This window comes from Cucurbita pepo, chromosome LG09 (genome assembly GCF_002806865.2).
Source record: "Cucurbita pepo subsp. pepo cultivar mu-cu-16 chromosome LG09, ASM280686v2, whole genome shotgun sequence".
Classification (NCBI taxonomy): domain Eukaryota; kingdom Viridiplantae; phylum Streptophyta; class Magnoliopsida; order Cucurbitales; family Cucurbitaceae; genus Cucurbita; species Cucurbita pepo.
The window spans coordinates 6,740,685-6,761,491 of NC_036646.1; the positions used below are offsets into that span (position 1 = coordinate 6,740,685).

General features: G+C 34.9%; 1 protein-coding gene across 1 annotated transcript; it reads right to left on the minus strand.

The window, feature by feature from the left end:
- Positions 1-1,421: 1,421 nt before the first annotated feature.
- On the minus strand, positions 1,422-14,736 carry LOC111801936 (GPI ethanolamine phosphate transferase 3). The gene is made up of 20 exons (XM_023686176.1): positions 14,395-14,736; positions 14,255-14,289; positions 11,149-11,270; positions 10,635-10,724; positions 10,373-10,492; positions 10,122-10,205; positions 9,849-9,926; positions 9,501-9,626; positions 9,329-9,418; positions 7,662-7,697; positions 7,484-7,539; positions 6,493-6,640; positions 4,865-5,300; positions 4,690-4,781; positions 4,049-4,598; positions 3,414-3,546; positions 3,225-3,266; positions 2,401-2,566; positions 2,213-2,296; positions 1,422-1,701 (listed from the first exon to the last, which is right to left on the minus strand). Exons 1-20 carry the CDS (start codon positions 14,667-14,669, stop codon positions 1,588-1,590), a joined length of 2,877 nt encoding a protein of 958 aa, XP_023541944.1. The 5' UTR covers positions 14,670-14,736; the 3' UTR covers positions 1,422-1,587.
- Positions 14,737-20,807: the final 6,071 nt, after the last annotated feature.

A 20,807-nucleotide genomic window follows, 5' to 3' on the forward strand; every position in this document is an offset into this window, starting at 1 on the left:
ACCGACTTGGACAAGCAAGATTGGGACATTTGTCGTACTTTAGGCAAGCATGACCGTGGCATCCTCCCCTACTCAATTGATTGACGTCTTTGTCAACCGACTCTTTACAACCCTGTGTCATAGGCTGAGGTTGATGGCATTAATCCCATCCAAGTTTGTTAATAATTTAGTCTCGTGTAGACATTAATTCCACGGTTCATAAGAATAAAACCAAATATTTTAAAGTAAGGTAAGTCAATAATATTAAAAAATAATAATAATAATAATAATAATAATAATAAATATAGTAGATCTCATCATCAATAATTAATTTATTAGAAAAAAAGTGTATATAAATATCTATCATTAATTACTAAAATAAACCCTAATTGACACACAAAAGTATAAATTTTAGATATATTTTGAATATATTAACTACCCTAGTAAATATGAATATTCCTATTATTTTACTTTGTACGGTTTAAGCTGGCTACTAACACTCGTCAATTTTCAAATATTAAAATCTATACCCTCGTCAATTTTCAAATATCAAAATCTATTTTTAATATATCATAATAATTTTTTGTGCTATCATAGAAAGTGAGAAAGCACGAGATATATAACAGAGATGAAAAATATATATAATTAAACTAATTAGTAAATAGTTGTTATTACGATTTGTGTGATACATATACACAAATGTCCATATGTATATATCGATATTGAAACTCTAAATTTTTATTTAACATGTGAAAATAGACTTAAATAGTCTAAATATTATATCGTTGAATTTAACTTTTTATATTCACCGCCCAATCTCGATAATTTGAATAATATTATTTTATCGTTTGGTATGCAATTTAAATTAGATACAATTATTGTATCGAGACAAATAGAGAAAATTCTAGAAACAAATATTGTGTATTTTATGTATCCAAATTAAAATATGAAACATTCAAATGTAAAATTACATTTAAAAAAATATAAAACTTTGATAAAGATAATTTATCATCTCATAAACTCAATTATTATTATTATTTTGTAGAGATTCAAAGATGTATAAAATGATGCTTCATAAATAATACAATATTAAAAAATAATAAATACATAAAATTTATAATATAACACACGTTTACAAACTAATTAGTAAATAAGTATATATCAACTATGATAAATATTTTTAATCGTTTTTTAATATAATAAAAAAAATTAAAATATAGCTTCACTGTTCTCAAATAGAGAGAGAGGTTAATCATCACTAACAGATATTGTTCTATTTAAAATTTTCCTTCCCGACTTCCCCTCTAGATTTTAAAACACGTCTGCTAGAGTAAAGAATACTTTGTTCCCCTCTTCAACCGATGAGGGATAATATCACAATCCACTCTTTTTCAGGGTTTAATATCCTCGCTGACACTCATTCTCCTGTCTAATCGAGGTGGGATTTCATCCAAAACTTCGACAAGAAACTCCATGAATTGCCATAATTCTTACACTTTAATGTTTTCTTGCTACACAAGCCATTTAATTTTATAAAGAAAATAAAGGTTCATGAAGTCATACAAAAATCTCTAAAATTGAATGAAAGAAGAAGAAAGGCGACCATACCTAGCATGATTCTGGATGTGGCACATAATACAATGTGGCTAAACAAATAGAGACGTCTGTTAGAATGAGAGCTACCACATCAAACACAAATTTCGGTGCAAACAGTCCCCATACCTGCAAACATTCTTATTCTCTCTGTTATTTTATCATAATATCAAGAAAATCTCTAATTATGTTCTTATAAAACCACTTCAACAATATTAGTTTTAACTATGTATCTAAATCTTGTAAAAAAATTTGTATGCCTTAGTCGTAAAAACGCTAAACTATAAAAATTATCCCTCCGTTTTTTCATTGGTTTAAAAGTTGCAATATTACTCACGATTTCAAAACTACCCGTAAAGTAAAAAAAATAATCATTAAAATGTTGAACAAAAAGTAAATATCTAAATATGGCTCTTTCATACTTAATCCAAGCAAACATTTTAGTAGCCTTCATCTCGTTTAGGCTATTGTCACGTTAGTTTTCTATCTAACATTCTAATAGATTTCTATCCTCGTAATTTTGAAACATTTATAGTATTTTATCTTCATTTTTTTTAAACCATTTATAAAGTTTAAGGGTATGTTTTATAACTTTGTCCAGTAAATTCATCCTCTAGAGTAAATGAAGTGAGGTAATTACCATCAAATGCCGCCTTTGAATTATGACACACAATATAGAAGCTGTAACTGGAACCGCCATTATGAGCCCATACATCAAGTAAGCCTAAGTGATCCCAGGGAAAATGAAAGTGAAAATTTAAACCATGCTGCAAAAACAGAGTTTCTTACTTCAACTTTGAAAGATCAATAAATAAATGAATAACTTACTTGAGATAAGCGCATGAACAGAGTGTTTTCCCCTTTTGCAGCCTGACTAGATGAATATTTCTTTGCAACAATGAAAGGAAGTCCGAAAATTGGAAGGATGACTGAGAAGCCAAACGTATCGATCGTGAGAAGGATTGCTTGTCGAACGAGAACGAACTCATCGAACCTGGGATTAGGGATTCAAATGTCAAGGAATTTAAAATATCATTCGATTATGTAAATGTTGACAATTGACATTGTTTTTTAACGAGGACAAAAAATTTCATCAACTAAAAACCAGAAGCAGCAAACTATAACTGGAATGGCCCAAGACCACCGCAAGCAGATATTGTCCTCTTTAGACTTTCCCTTTCGGACTTCCCCTCAAGATTTTTAAAATGTGTCTACTAGGGAGAGGTGTCCACACTCTTATAAAGAATGCTCTGCTAGCAGATATTGTCCTCTTTGAACTTTCTCTTTCGGGCTTCCCTTCAAAATTTCTAAAATGCGTCTGGTAAGGAGAGGTGTTCACACTCTTATAAAGAACGCTTCATTCTCCTCCAAAACCGACGTGGGATATCACACTAACGAGTGAATGGTAATTCAAAATTTCAAACTAAAGAATGAGGGAAGTATGATGAAAGAATCCCATTGAGCCTTATTACTACGAAATAAATAAATAAGGGACTGAGTTAGTTTTCTAAAATGATTTGTCTGTATAAACATGAACTTAATTTTCATGCATGCATGCGTACATCTCACAACACACCAAAGCAGAAATAATTAATTAAAAACATTGAGTTCTGAGAAATTCGTATAATGTGCCGACACAACAAAGGACATACCCAATAAATGCAGCACCATAGCGAAGGCCATCAAAAGCACACCTGCAGGAATATCCCCTTGGTAAGCAGACGGTAATAACATGTAAGAAACAATTAGTCATTGAATAGAAAACAAACATTTAGCATCTGAAGTAGAACAAGAAGGCATCAGCAAAAAAGTTTATTCAAATTAGAGGAAGAATTAAGTACCAGTGGCCAGAGCTAAAGAAGAGACAGATAGCAAACAAGCTCCACTGCGTTACAGGAAGACAGTCAACTGTCAGAATTCTACCATTTCCATCCTCTCCGTGTTTTAGATTGTCCATGCCTATTATGCAATATCCTACCAGGATGAACATAAAATCAAGGACGGGAAATAGATGGAGAGAAATATAAATGAAATAAAATTAGCGACCAAAAACAGAGCCCAATCTTTAAATGTGAGAAGAAACTAATAGCTCATAAGCTACAGCAAAGGCAACTAACAATATTATGCTTCAGAATGGTACAGATTGATACGTAATCTTGTTTCTTTTTATGAAAGCTTAAACACGAACCAATTTTTAAAACAGTTCAAGAAAATTTGATTAATCACTCTCCTATTCTAAAAAAGCATGAATAAATCATTTGAGACAGCAGCATATATTCAAAGTGAAAACAACCAAGAAAAGAGCTCCAAGTCAGTCAAAGGAGGCCTAACTGGTGAAAAAAAATCGTAAGCAAAGGCCACAGATACAGATAGAGACTAACAAGGGAAAATGTGCAGTAGGCAGCAGCATATGTAGGAAGATATGGGTCAACAATAATGCAATTTATTATATAGTGAAGCCCCAATAAAATTTCACCTCCAATAAGAGATGCCAAAGCGACCAAGGAACCTTGCTTTCCCGCTAGAATAATAATTGTTGGACTCCATGCCGCTAACATGGCGGCTGTTTTGGTTAATAAAGTTATTCTGCAGTCTAAAAGTTTTTCTTCGCCAAATAGTTGCCTAAATAGTAGTAATGACAGTTGTCCGAGTCCAGTAGCATAGATTATTCTAGGAATGCAATTTTTTCCAATGCCCTCAATAGCAGGAGCAAAATGCAACATATCATTTTCTAGAGCCCAATGGAATCCAATAAGGATATAACACAAAATGGTTCCATACATAACGAACTTCCATACTCCCTTTGAATGGCTCCTAGTAATGTTTTTAAGAAGCAACTGTGCCAATAATATTAGTGCAATAATTGGCACAGATTTGGTTATGTAAGTCCAACCAGGCAGTAGGGATGCAATTTCAAGCACCCATGAAGGATAAGCTTTCAAGAACGCAGAAGTATCGGCCTGCTTCAATAGACCAACTTCAATTGTAAATCTACAGTAGATCATCAAAAGAAGGAAAATGAAGACCTGCAATAGAAATCTCTAGGCAGTGAACACTGATATTTTCAACAATGTATTCAAAGTAAAATTTCTGTCAACGTAAGATATAGATACTTACGTTTAGAAAATGTTTCTGCTTTGTGATTGAATATCGTAGCATGAAAATGCCGGTAGTAGCCAAAAGAAAACTTGTCACTTTTCCTTCTTCCACTGATCTCAAGGAAATTTGGGGGGGGTAAGTGACCGTATGTTATATACCAATAAATTTAGATCTTGAGAGATTTCCAACTTACAAATGAAGCTATTTGAGAGAAAGCTGCATGCACGCATGGCCACCATGAAGCAAGAAAGCATTAACTCTAAAGTTTTTCCACAATCTTTAGTTGCAAAAGAACTGCTGCATTGTTTGCCAACCCTCTTTATAGCAAGGAAATGGACAAAAAGTGATGCTACCATAATGCCGAAACCAAGAGTCATCAATTTTAAATTAAATTCTGTCCATTTAGAGCGTGCTAGCTCAGCAATACTCGCTAGGAAATTAGAGTATGCGTCAATTTGCCTCTTCAGAGAAGGTACAAAGTCGATTCCGTCACTATTAGATAATAAGTCTTTTGAAATGTAAGACCAATTTTCCATTGCATCAGCATACAAACTACCAGTGTGAAGCAAGTCTTCATCAGAAAATCCAATGACTGATGAAGCAGTATAATTATCAATATACCTTTTCACCTACAAGACAAAGAATGCTGGTGCCATCAGATTGAATGATGAAGAAAAATGAAAGAGAATCATCTCCCACATAGCAGGCAGCATTATCGACTAAAATTACAGTATGCTTGAAAGTTAAAAGAGAACAATTTTCAATATCCTCTGTGTGGAAGGAAAAGCTTTTCCATGTCTAACTTCACACTATTGTACTATTAAAAGTCTGCAAGCTACAGCTAAAACCTTATCAATATCATCGTTCAAATGAATAGCCAGATTGAGGAAACTATTGCTCTACCACCAAGCAAAAGGAGAAAGAGCCAGTGATAGGCAACGGGCTTGGTTAAGAGAACTGACTAAAGCTAAAGTAAAAGCAATCTTCATATGGTTCTCGTACACTAATAGAACCAAACCTAGGTGGTCTATCAAAAACTATGCTTCATATGTATGTTATAAACAATGAGCCCTTCAATGTTTGTTAACCCAATCAAAATTATCACTGGACAACGTTTGGGAATTGAAATGATGTGATCATAGAATTTGGTGCAATCATACCAAGTACGATTTGGGAGGGGAAGGAGGGAATGAGATTTGATTTTGAATAAGTTTTTAAAAGAAAGGAATGGCACTTAAAAGACAAATGAAAGATTTTGTACAGCTATACAAGGACAACTCAAATATCCTATGGATCAACACGGCTTTTTTTGAACTCTGGGAAGTTTGGAATGAAACAATGACCCATGGAAGAAGTTTGTAGATAGTAGATATTCATAAGGAATCAAGACACACTTGGGAGAACCATGTCTAGGTGGGTATAGGTTTCTCTTGCTGACTCGACTTGAAGTAATTTTCTATTAGAAAGAGGTCGAGGAACGAGTACAATGATTATCAAATCTGACAATGGTGTACATTATAATGGACAAGCAATACCTTGGGAAGAATAGAAAGTGGACAAATGCTTTGCATTTTCTGGATGTCATATCTGAGCGCTTTCCAGATTCTAGGAAGGCAAGCAGGTGAAAGATTGTAGATCATATTATATGTGGTGGATGTATGCTCTTGAGGTAAGAATGGTACATGTTATCAAATTTATGAAATTCTTTAGGATTTATAAGTATGATAACTGTGTTCTATGTGTTATAATAATGAACATAACAAAAAATAATATTTGAATGGCATTGCCATCAAAGCAAACATGAGAGCTGCTTATCATTACCTGCCAGGAGTTGATACAAAGTACATTGACGTAATTCTGCATCCATTCTTCCTGTTCTCTGCTATTTATGTAGTTTCCAACCTTCATACCTTCCAACTTCCATGTACCAGCACCTAGAGCATATAACTCAGGATTTACACGCCCAATGCTGAAAAGATAGCAACGCAAATTCGTGAATTCCTGGTATGTTCGCCCAAGAATTGGAAGCGCAGGTTACATCTACGAGTCAAATTTATTTAATTTCAATTTTTTTTTTTGCTTAAGATTTAGTTTAACACGTTTTGCTGTGTTTTTAGGATAGTTTGGATTGATCAATGTCCAAGATATATAAGAAGTCATTATCATCTGATAATTCTAGTTTTAAGAATTCAAACTGGATTTCTAAGTCCTAGTCTAAATATAACACGCTTGAAGGATGGGTTAGCGTTTACTACAATGCTCCCAATTTACCGAATGAATCCCCACCTCTTCAAGCTCCTACAAAAAGTTCATAATTTTTTTGCTAAATTCCAACTAGACACTTAATATTACAAGGATCTTTTAAGAAGTATAAAAAATAAACAACTTTTTTAAAAACAAAACAAGTTTCATTTATAGATGAAAAGAATGAAAAGGAACATTGATTATAATACGAAAGAACAAGTTACATGATTACGATACTCTCTATAGGAGAGAAGAAAGAAATACGATGAACTTGAACAAACCTGAATGAGACTGCCAAAGAAGACGACAACAATAAAATTGACAGCCATTACAAAAAATCCTCCCAACCATTACGAAAGGAGAACCTACTCAAATGGATAGGGTCCAGGTAGGTTATCATTCATTAAAAGTGCACTTTCTTCCAATAGGATTTTTTTTTTTTTTTAAGTTTTTCCTCCATGGGGTCAAGCCTGGTCCTCACTAGTAATCTAATGTGATGAAATGAGAAAGCAAATACAATGCACATAAACATACAAAGGACAGTATTGGCATGATGCTTACACTGCACCTTCCAAAAGGAAAAGGAATTCCAAGCAATGCAGATAATGTCACTGGGAAATCAAGCTGCAGAGAGCAATTAAAATTAGAACAAGAGAGGCAATAACTTCAAATATATATATATAGATATAGAACTTTAAAATGTGGAAAAAGATTTCCTAACAAGTCATAGATAGCACTATTCTAACCTGTTGGATGGTGCTGGTACATATCTCCCTCCCTTCCTGAAAAATAAAAAGATGGACAGGGAAACCAATCAATTAGTACTCACAAATTTGGTCCCTTCAATTCCCACTATTATGCCATCTTCCAATTCCCTTAAGTGGTTTTCTGGCGAAGGCTAATCAAACTGTTGATAGAGTAGAAGATTCGGTTGTGCCACGCACAGCAGATCATGATCTAAATCAAGCATATACATGAAATGGGCATGTCTACATCCTCATTTTTCTACAGTTTGACTCGTACAATACAGCTGTAGGTATATGATGATTTTGGGACAAGTCTTTTGTCAATTTTGAATATCAATGAAATAGTTATCTCTAGGATTGCTTTGTCTCACTCAAAAGCCTCTTGTACCAATAAAATGGTACTCATAATTACACCATAATTCTATTAGTATTAGCTAGCATTTCAAACTTCATTAACTTAAAGTTAGTAGAAAGACCAATGAATCAAAAAGTTGTTGACTTTTCACTTAATGAAGAAAATGCCATTTAAACTTCTATTGATGGAAGAATTGATGATAGCTCTACTCTGGAGCTCACAAAAGATATAATCTCCTACCACCTATCTTGAAAGAATATCGTAGAGATTGTCTCTTACCAAAAAAAAATATATATATATAGATAGATAGATAGATAGTAGAGAAACTACATGATTGGGTAGACTTAATTCTATCAAATATCTATGCTGAAAAGCACCCCCTAATCCCCCCAAACTTACCTATCTACTATTATTTTGTAATATTGAAAACCATGCACTCGTCATTCTTGCTCATTCCTCTAAAGGTCTGAATCGATCTGCAAATCTCCCAACAACATTCATAGTTAACCAAGGTTATCAGCCAACTGCTGCATTGAAGCCATAAAGCTTTCTAATATTGTCAACTGGGGGATAGTTCTTTCAGAGGACAGTGCATTTGTTCCCGAGTATGATAGCATGAAAATTAGATGTATACGGGTTATTACCCAAGCCCAGCCTTTTGTTCTTCCCTATGCACCACGGCTCTCAACACCCACAAGTTTAATTAATGTGACTATATCAACTTCAAGGCTTTCCGACTATTAATGAAAGATTCTCTGCACCCCCACCCTCCCCCCAACACACACAAACAAAAAAATAACATCAATAATAAAATCATGGTCAGGCATTTTGATACATATTGCAAAGGTAGTTAGGCACTTCGTCATTCGGTTAACAGAAATCAACTACAATTAAGAAACTAACAACTCATTGTACCATTAATGATAGTCACAGAAATCTAGTAGGGATTCAATGAAAAATGCAAATTTGTCTATAAGTTTGTTGATACTACTATAAAAAAATTTGTTTGTCTAACTGGTAATTCTTATTTGATTCATTCATGATTATGTCAAAGAAGTAATTTATACATATTAATAGAAGACAAATGGCCATAAAATATGCACACCAATTTTTGTTGGTTCCAATACGAAACAATGATTTCAAAGATTAATGTGAACCATTCCTGAAACCTAGAAAATGTTCCTGTTGAAAGTTAGTGAGAAAAATGATTTATTCTCAAACGTAAGAGTCCAAAAATGTATTTTTCAAAGAAAAGACCTAAAAGAAATTTAAATCCACAAATATCTATAGAGTTAAAAGAGAAAGAAAATACCAAATCTAGTTGACAAGAAGAAGTGCCAAATTCAGATGGTATGGATGCTGGAGGCTTCTTAAAGCTCATAGCAAATAGAGACGTCTCAACCTGCAAGGTATCACCATTATAATCATTCCAGAAAAATGTGATCAAACACAAATCAAATCTCCCTTGGTAAAGTATATTATACCTCTTCTGCACTTCCTCCACCGTGATCGCCATTCAAAGTTTGTCCATGATCACCCATCACAAGAAGAAGAGTATTTTCATGTAACCCACCCGGTTCAGATTGCCTTTCCAGCACATCCACTACTTTCTGAGAAGAATGATGGATTAGCTATGGTTGAACTAAGAAAGGCGGAAAAAAAAAAAGGATAACATAATCGTAGTTGAGAGACTTATTTGAGCTCCCAAGATGCCTCAATATGCCTGAGAATTTGAATAAATGACACAGAAATGGGTGTATAATGAATACTTAAGACCACAAACGACCCTTCCCTTCTGTACCGCTAGATCAAGTTATATTGCTACAGCATACCTCTAAAATAGAATTATACTGCTCCAGCTTTTCAATCATTGGACTTGAATCAACACCAAATATATGCCCAGCATGATCCTATATCACATGCATTCAGTTAATTGTTTCTCACATAATACACCAAGCAACAAATGTTGGAACTTAGACGGAGGAGAAAAGTTTCCCATCTTTACAATTAAGGCATGATCTAGATGTGAAGCAAGAAAAGTAGAAAGAACCAAAACAAGATTAACAATGTACTTCAGACAAGAAGAAGGGGAAGAAAGTTATTACCACACCAAGAAAATGTGCGATAAGAACATCCCAATCATCTTCATACAAGGATGGAAGAAGATGTTCAATGCATCCATTGTCTACCTAAAACAAAAATCTTCAAAAATTTTAGTAGCTCATTATACCTTGAAACTATAGACAACATTCTTGATGAAAGCGAAGTTTTCCATTGAAAAAGAAAACTAAAGGGAAGAAGTCTATCCTGAAATGAAACAAATTCACTGTAAGAAAGAAGACATCACAAAGCATACCGTATGAAGATCTTTAACATTAAACGAGGGATAGGGAAATGCTTTTTTAAAATGATGAGGAAACAATTGCATCCATGTGTCATCACCCATCATCACCACACGTTTTCCATTCTGAACAAGCTGTAAATTCATTTAAGTTGATAAGTAACCAAATAAACTTTAGATGTTTAAAATAATAAACACGGGTGCACATGGAGATAGTGGTTAATCAGCATCTGTACAAGCAATAGGCAGATGCGTTAACAGAGATGCAAGAATCAACCTGATGAATCAAGTTGTCTTCAATAATTGCTGGAGCACCAAAGCTGTTTCCAACATCAATAAATGTTGGAAGTCCTCCAGTCGTAATGCCCTGAAAAAAGTACAACAAAATCAGAATCAGACAACTTCTGAACTACGATTTGATAACCCCACCCCACAAAAGAAGGGAGAAAAGAGAACAACAGAGAGAAATAGCTGCAACTTTGACTTATTGCCAAGCCAGCCAACAAGACGGAGAAGGTTAAATTTTCAGTATGTTTACAAAAACGTCAAAGTAATTTCATTAAAAACCGTTTACTACACAAGTTTTTAGTATAAACAATATGGGCGAAGTAGGAAGCCAAAGTTTACATGTGGCTTATATGTACGCATTCTTGAACAATAAGTCATGTTCGACTACTGGAGAGTTGCCACCAGACGTACGAAGATCATTATGAAAAGCTAAAAGTTAAACTCTCTGAAGTTGAGATATAGCACGATAAACATCACATCTGAAACAACAAAAAATACATTACCTTCAATCGCTGCAAACTCGTCGTGGGTGGATCAGCAATAGCTTTGAAAATCTTGGCAGACGAACCCCGTTCTGATGCCATCTTGTGCAATACTCGTAACTTATCCATCCATGGTTTCGATTCTACGACAATGTACACGAGTGATTAGTCTTAATTTCAACATCACGGATTAAAAGTGTGACAAAAACCTCATCACTTGTAATGGGAGTTAATGAATAACAATATAGAAGTAGCCCACACGTCACTTGTATCACATAATTCAAAATACGCAATACAAACTTGAAAACGTATATTAAAACACTACGGTGTTGTAACGGAAGCGAGAGCAAGATCGATCGTACTCACACACACAAACAAAAATTGAACAAAGAGACAAAGAATTACGTGGTTTAGAGAGAAGAAATTCCCCTACATCCATAGGTGGTAGCCAATCACTATAACCAAAGTGTTTACAAGTGTATCTCTCACACTCTCACACTACAAAGTCTCTCTTACAAAGTTCCTCCCAATTGCCTCCACTCTCACACTACAAAGTTCCTCCCAATTGCCTTAAGGCAAATATAAAATGACAATGACTCCACATCTCAAAACAATGCTAAACAAACATTTATATAGGCATAGCAAATTAATTTTATACATGAATCAAGATGATTTATGTATCAAAGTAGAAGATGAACCAAAAGGGTTATGAACTAAATAAATGAAAGAGGAACCAAATAAAGGAGACTTGTGAACGAAAAGGTTATGAACCAAATAAATGAGAGTTATGAACCAAATAAATGAGAGTTATGAACCAAATAAATGTCAATACATGCATAGGAGATGCATGAACCTATTCTTCATGACAACTTACAACAACATCCACCTTGTCAGAAGATGTCCAAGCAAATAACCGGTTTAGCTGCCACCAAAGTCAACAGGCTATTTCTTCCGTCCAACATTGATCAAATCCAAGCAATACCAAAACTTTTCACGAACAATCACATTTGTCAACATATCCGCAGGATTATCAGCAGTTTCAATTCTCAATAAACGAATGTCCCCTTCCTTAGTAATTTCTTGAACAAAATGAAATCGAAGATCAATATGCTTGGTACGAGCCTGATAGATTTGGTTCTTCAACAAACAAATAGCACTCTAGCTATCACAAAACACATCTACGTGTTTTTTAGCAATACCCAAGTCATTAACTAAACCATGCATCCAAATAGCTTCTTTAAAAGCTTCAATGACGGTCATATAATCTGCTTTGGTGGTATACAATACAATAGTAGACTACAACGTTGAACGCCAACAAACAGGTCCACCAGCCATAGTGGATTAGCACTTATCAATCTCCACTTGTCCCTTGGAAGCAGTCGACATGTCATCAACATAAAAGACCAAGCAGATAAACAAGTCGTCATCAAAGAACCAAAAATACACACAATGATCAAATTGATTGTCAGTGTACTAATGCTCCACCATGAAGTGATCAAACTTCATATACAATTGATGAGGAGATTGTTTCAACCCATACAAAGATTTCTTCAATCTACATACCAAATGTTGTTGCTCAACTACTTGAAAACTAAATGGTGGTGTCATATATATTTCTTCTTCCAAATCTCCATGCAATAACGCAGTTTTTACATTGAGTTGTGTAAGCTTAAGATTAAATTGAGCAACCAAAGCCAACAAAATTCAAATGGATGGAGATTATCACAAATCTTGAAAATATGATTTCCAAGAACAAATAAGCAAGCTTGCAATGAGAAACTTATCTTCGTAAATTGATTATTAGAGTGGTGCAGCAGAAGCGTGGTGGACCTATTTGTTGGCGTTCAACATTGTTGTCTACTGTTATATTGTTTACCACCGAAGCAGAGTATATGGCAGTCACTGAAGTAGAGTATTTGTTGGCATTCAACATTGTAGTCTACTATTGTATTGTCTACCACCGAAGCAGAGTATATGGCAGTCACCAAAGCTTTTAAAGAAGTTAGTTGGATGCATGGTTTAGTTAATGACTTGGGTATTTCTAAAAAAACACAGAAGTGTTTTGTGATAGCCAGAGTGCTATTTGTTTGTTGAAGAACCAAATTTATCATGTTCGTATCAAACATATTGATGTCTGATTTCATTTTGTTCAAGAATTATCAATGAATGGGACATTCGTTTATTGAAAATTGAAACTGTTGATAATCCTACGGGTATGTTGACAAAGATAATTGCTCTTTAAAAGTTTTGACATTGCTTGGATCTGATCAATGTTGGACGGAAGAAGTAGCCTGTTGACTTGATGGCAACCAAACCGGTTATCTACTTAGGGATCATCTAACAAGGTGGAGATTGTTGTAAGTTGTCATAAAGAATAGGTTCATGCATCTCTTATGCATGTATTGACATTTATTTGATTCATAACTCTCATTTATTTGGTTCATAATTCTTTTGGTTTATAACTCTCATTTATTTGGTTCATCTCTCATTTATTTAGTTCATAACTCTTTTGGTTCATGTATAACATTTATATTGTTATGTCTATATAAAGGTTTGTCTAGCATTGTTTTGAGATGTGGAGTCATTGTCCTTTTGTACTTGCCTAGAGGCAATTGGTAGAAACTTTGAAAGAGAGACTTTGTAGTGTGAGAGTGTGAGAGATACATTTGTAAACACTTTCGTTACAGAGATTGGCTACCACCCGTGGATGTAGGAGAATTTCTTATCTCCGAACCACGTAAATCTTTGTCTCTTGGTTTAATTTTTGTTTGTGGGTGTGTAAGTACTTGGTATCATAACATTTGGTTGTGGCATTAGGGAACAATAAACTTGTAAACACTCTGTTTATAGTGATTGGCTACCAACCGTGGATGTAGGGGAATTTCCTCTCTCCTAACCACGTAAATATTTGTCTCTTTGTTTAATTTCTGTTCAATCAATCTAGCTTCTACTTCTGCTACAACAATTAGTATCAAAGCATTTTGGTTGTGGCATAAGTACAACCATTGGTATCAGAGCATAGCATTTTGGTTGTGGCATCATGTACAACATACGGCACACTGGTTTAACTTAAAATAATTGAGACTGGTTACATTCTAAACTAGCAAAGCAAGTGAAGTGAGCTGACCTTCAAAGAATGTACTGGGAGCAACAAAATCAAACCTGATATGCAAATTGATATAAAAGAAAACAAAAAGGAAGATTAAAGAATCAAATCGTAGTCAGCGAATAACAAATGATGAGAAACAAAAGGGAAATGAAGAAAACCGTAGAGCGTCAAAAACAATGATGATGATGCGGTTAACGGCGGGCTTGGTCCAGCACCGGCTGGAATTCGCTGAATCGGAGGAAGGAGGAACCGAAGGATTGCTGCCAGAAAGTGAATCGGAAGTGAAACAGGGAGATTGAGAAACATCAGAGCAGCGACTGTAAAAAGGAAGCTCAGTACGAGTAAGAAGAAATCCTTTAACGAATATCAGAATCGCAACACCATGAACAATCGTAATGGCCCAAAACGGCCATAACAGATTCCATTTCCTCATTCTTTTCTCGCGAACTTGAGATTCAAAACACCCTCCAGTTTTCAAAACCAAAACGATGAAGAACGAAGCCGCGAGAGACGAACGGAGGAGAAAGAAACAAAGTCGAACTTAGTCAAAGTGAGGCAGGCCCAATAGTTATCTCCGGCCCATTCTGGTGACACCTTCCGCGGCCCAGGCCCAATAAATTACCATTTCTTTTTTCTAGGTAAAATAAACATTATCAAATTCCAATCAATTATCATATTTTTAATTTTTTTTTAATGATTTGATGTGATTTCCCAGTTAGATCTCACATCAGATAAGGGGAGGGAACAAACATGCAAAAACTTCTCCCTAGCAGACATATTTTAAAATTGTGAAATTATCCGTAACAAACTAAAACAGACAAAATCTACTAGCGATGAGTTTGGACGGTTACAAAACCACATAAATAATTTAATAAAATCCTAATAATATTGACTAATTTTGGTATTTAAAACTATATAAATTAAATTATAACTTTCTCAAAATTATATGAACCCAAATTTATAATTTTACGCTTATTCTATTTATTATATTTTGTCACTCTAGCAAAAAAATGGATATTATAAGTCAACCGATATTACATCCGAGAGTTTAAAATAAATTAAAATAATTAAAAATAATTAAAAATTATTTTCTAGATCAATAAAAGGCGCATTTATTTTCCATAATTCAGCGCTAATAATTTTAAAATTAAATCACCTTTAAAGGTGCTTGAAATAATTTTATATTAACAATTTGACTAAATAGAAATATTATTCCAAATTTGTTTTTTTAGATGAAAAATATACATTTACTCAATTTTTTTATCATTATTATTTGATTTAATTTGATTTATTTTTCCAAATCCCAATTATTCATCATTTCATCCATTTCTACAAATAATAATAATAATAATAATAATAATAATAATAATAACAACAGTGTATGGCGTGACTCCTTTTTTTTTTTTTTTTTTCATTATAACCTGCACATGAAAGGCACTGTATAATTTTACGGACAATTATTATTAAGAAAAATAAAAATAATAAAAAATAAAAAATAAAAAATAAAAAAGTTGCCTTTCACGCTTCCTTTTGGCCTAAAATTCCCTGTCCCTACTTTTAGAAGATTGATGAAGAAAGGACACGTTCGCTTCCCCATTGCTTTTCAAGCTTTTTGGTTCGTACCTATGAGTTACCACAAAAGTTTGGTGGCCCGTTAGTTTTCGCATTCATGTAAGAATTTAAGTCATACCTCTTAAGCCTAAAAATAAATGCTTCGTAAATGACATGGCACAGGTACGAGAGGGCCCAATGCCTCGATAGAATCTAGATGAATGGATGTTCGGGAAGTCTCGACGAGATGAGCGACATGTGGGCTTGTTCTCGATGGCATGACCGAGCGAGTTGTGATGGTCGACGACACCCCATGGCACAGGCACGGGAGGGCCAATGCCTCGATAGAACCTGGATGGATGGATGTTTGAGAAGTTTCGATGAGATGAGCGACACGCGGGACTGTTCTCGATGACATGACCGAGCGAGTTGCGATGGTCGACGACACCCTATGGCACAGGCACGGGAGGGCCAATGCCTCGATAGAACCCAGATGGATGGATGTTCGGGAAGTCTCAATGAGATGAGCGACACGCGGGCCCGTTCTCAATGGCATGACCGAGCGAGTTGCGATGGCCAGCGACACCCCAAGACTCGGGATGGCGTCAAGACATATGGGTCATGACGTTGGAGATCGAGATGACAAGAGGAGACGCAATGGTGCATTGAGAGACCTTGGCCCCGAGCAAAGGCAAGGTCGAGCCGAATGACTTGGTCTAGTGTAGAGGCAAATCGGATGTGTCACAGACGATTGAACATGCACGCGTAGGCGGCGTGTGTGGTCGAACAAGCTTGAATTCCGTACAAGCGATGTTCGATTGGCGAAGACGAATCTCGCCTAAGGTCCGACCAAGCCACAAAGTCAGGGCGAAAAATATATATATAGGGCTTAATTCCCTTTAAGGCTAGTCATGAGTGTGTCAAGATCATAACGCCGTGCGGTCAAAAAAGTTGGACCATTTCTTTCTTCAATCGGATTTTACAATCCACCCCTTGGACCTAGGTCAACCAAATAATTAGACTACAAAACAGTTGATCTTTGCAGTCATTTTGTTTTAGTTGGTATTATCAAGATGATAATTATGAGGTTGAATTGGACTTTGAGGAGCAGATTCAGGATGGTATAAAGAATAATTAGTAACTCCGATCTAGGTCACCCAAGTAAGTGGATCTACAATCAATTTGGTTGGAAGAATTGTCTTATGTATAATGACACGTGCCCAGTGGCCTCTCAACATATCCTATGTGTGATATGATTTGATATGTAATGTTATATACGCTATAGAATATGTCAAATAATATAATGGTATAAATGAAATGACGTGTTATGTAACGATAAGCTATGTTATGTTATGACATGTCATAATATGTTATGATACGCTATGCTATGTTATGACATGTCATGATATGTTTTGACATAAAGAAATCTATGATGCATAACCTCCTTACGTCATGTCTTAGAAGCTATGTTATGCATGTAATGATGTATAAGAATCATGTATGTATAATTACTAGATTCAGTTTGTTATGAAAGAATGGAGGTTATCTTACCTCATACATAACTGTGTTCACGCGTATCGGGATACTTCCACGTTATGTTATGTTAGTATATGTGCATGCCTTCAATGTTTATGCTTGCTATGATATCATGCAGGCCTTTCTCTCCATGGTTTCTGGCGACACGTCAGTGCGTTTAACCCGACAGAAGCCAAGCCCAAGGGGTACATATAGGAGGTCGCCTAGTGAGTCCATGTGTGCGTGTGTGGGGAAATACCACACATCCAACCCTGTTAGAACTGGAAAGAGCTCAAGGTCATGCTATGTTGTTTTAGATGATAGGTTTCCGTCGTGTGCTACTCTTACATTTTAGGTAAAGGCAAGACACCCTCGTATGGATGACAGAGGCAATGTGTGAAGACCATGGAACCAATGTTAGGGTAGTTGCATTTCATCTTCTTTATTAGTCTTAGGTTAAATTAGGGCAACATGTTGTTTTCTAATTTTTTGACGTGTTGTTTATTCTGGTTTCTTACACGTTCTGGATTGATTTAAGAATTTTATTTTTAAAGTGTAAGTCCATAACATCATCTCTGAACTATTTAGAATGAATGTTTCTGCATTAAAAAAAGTCACATCATACACATTGTAGCGGTTATATTTCAGTAGAAAAATAATTGTGAGATCCAACAACGGTCAGAGAGGAGAACGAGTGGAACCTCTTCCTAAAAAGACGCGTTTTAAAATTGTAAGGTTGATGACGATACGTAACGGGCCAAAGCAGACAATATTTTTTAGCGGTGGGCTTGGGCTGTTACACCGAGTATAATACCCGTAATTTTTCTTGCCTAAATCAGAGGCGTGACTACATGCATGCCTTTGATAACATATGCGGAATTTTAAAATAAAACATTTTTAAACGAATCCATGGATTTATATGTTTAATTGAAAACAAGAAACTAGATCATATCTTGACTTCCATGGTTATTCCAACATTCACCTTTATCTGTGCAGGGGCACTTTACCTTTACCTAGAAAATAAGAGTAGCACGTGGGTTCAATATTTTAAGAAATACTCAGTATGTCATCCCACTGCCCACTGTTGGGGCTAGTAATGCAATCACACACGTATATGATGAGACTTATCCTTCAAAACCGTAGCATGACCTTGGACTATTTTCAGTTCCGAGCAGGGTTGGATGTGTGGTACTTCCTCACACACGACCCACGCATGCACACATGGATTCACCAAGCGGGTTCGTGTACATACCCTCTAGGCTTGGTTTGATAGGGCACAACGCGCTAACATGTCGCCGGATGCCATAGAAAAAGGACATGCTCGTATGATATCATGACGAACATAAATATCGAAGGTATGCGTCCATACTAATATAACATAATGGGGAAGTATCCCGATATACATGACATACATAAATGCATGAGGTTCCCTTAGTTTAAAATCATAGCATAATATCAACATCATTTCCTATTTCCTTTCATCCATGACATAGATATATGCATCACGTATACATGGTAGTCATCATGACCTTAAACTTATATCATCACATAATCCATCACATAGTTTTACATGGCAAAATATAGCATGACGTACATAGTGTTTCGTTTCATTCGCATCATGACATAATGGATATCACATGCATATATAACATAGCATCATGTCATTACATAGAACATGTAAACATAGCGTAAACATTATGACGCATGCAGGGACCACGGGATATGCGTCATCATACACATTCAATTCTCTAACTCCAACAATAAGGTCACTTACTTCGGTGGGTCTTCGGTTAAGTCCCTAACTATTTTATAGTTGCTTTGAAATTGTCCTTCCATTCTTAACTTCACCTATAACAACCCATATCACATTCCTAAGACATACTAGTAGCCAAATACAATGATTACTCTCAATATTACTCCTAAGATTATTTATAATTGAGTAAACCGGAGTCTTACTGACCTCAAATGCCTTTAATAAGGTCAAAAACAACTTTAGAGTCGAAAACTTAGGGAACGATATAAAAATTGTACACTGTGCCAAATGCGTTGTTTTTAAGCCACTAAGCCGAACGAATGAAGCCAACAAGAGAGCACGTGCAGGTCGGGCCGTAGACGGCGTGAGAGTCAAAACGTACGCGAGCTGGGCTGAGTTCAATTTGCAATGGGTTGTGTGTGTGGGTCGGGTTGAATCCGAATTGCAACGGGTTCCTACCCGAATCCGACCCATGGGTCTTTCTTCATCGCCCGATTCCTCCGCCTCGGATCCAGTTCCAATTTCCTCCTCCGACGTCTCTGTATGTTTCCTCTGCTACCAACAACGAGAACAACACTTGTTGGAACTAATTCTCCTCGTCACCGTGCCGAGTTCGTGCCATCGACTGAGATACACTGGTAAGTACCCTCTCTCTCTCGATCTTTCTCTCCCTTACGTATGTATACTGCAACATGTGAGCGAGGATGTGTTGCATGACTTAGGGTGTGACATACATATCAATAATTTTTTTTTTAATTTCCAATTTATCAGAATTTAAACAGAAAAAATAAAGTAATTTATTAAAGTTCCAAGTGCATACTTTTAAATGACCCACAAGTCAAAAAGGAGAATCATGGCCAATAGACTTGAATAGAAAAAAAAAAAAAAAAAAAANCGGTCGATGTGTCGGTAACTTATAATAAAAACTTTGGAAAAAGATGGGACAATGGTGAAGGAAAAAAGGGTCAATGCCGGTAGCCGGTGGCTGCACGTTAGGATGGCCAATTCCCCTTGTTATTATTCTTATTCCTACTTACCAATTGCCTTTAGTATTAATATTTGTGCCTTTTGCTTTTAAATATTTTAATAAAAATTTAAAAAGTCTTTGTTTTTATTACTTAAATTAATAAAAATAACCTTTTTAACTTTATACCTTATTATAAAAACAAAAATATCATTAAACCTAAAAAAAAAATTAAAAATACTTTAAAACTTTTATAAAAAGTTCAAAAAATATTTTTACAAAATAATATATATATATTTTTAATTTTAAAGTAATTTTTAAATATGGTTCTAATGCTAAAAGTATTTTTAAACTTAAAAAAAAAATGTATTAATAAAACTTTTTAAATATTTTTAAAATTTTTTTAAAATAAATATTAACGAATATTTTTTTAACTTTAAAAAAAAATTTACTAGTATTTTTTAGTATTATTGAGAGAGAAAAACAAAGTTGAATGATTTAGCGTTATTAATAAGCCATTTAATTCTATATTAATTTTGAATTAAAACATTATTTTATCAAAATAAAATACTAACAATACACTTTATTTTTTTAATAAAAATTTAGAAATATTTTTTAGAAAATAATAATAATAATAAATTCAAAGTACGTCTCCCCTCCCTTTAACTGAGGCTCGACTCTTTGTCTTAGTCATTTCTGATTATGCTTTCGACCACACTTGACTCCTTTTCTTTTGGAGTCCTTTGTTTGACATTGGGGATTTACCAATCTGTTGGCATGACTAAGTT

What these genes read in the sequence shown, in the direction of transcription:
- LOC111801936 (XM_023686176.1), bottom strand. Translation starts at nt 14,669, where the DNA reads ATGAGGAAATGGAATCTGTTATGGCCGTTTTGGGCCATTACGATTGTT. An exon ending in GTACCAGCACCATCCAACAG is followed by an intron (nt 7,540 to 7,661) that starts GTTAGAATAGTG and finishes TGCTCTCTGCAG; the next exon opens with CTTGATTTCCCAGTGACATT. An exon ending in TTTGTATCAACTCCTGGCAG is followed by an intron (nt 5,301 to 6,492) that starts GTAATGATAAGC and finishes TTTGTCTTGTAG; the next exon opens with GTGAAAAGGTATATTGATAA.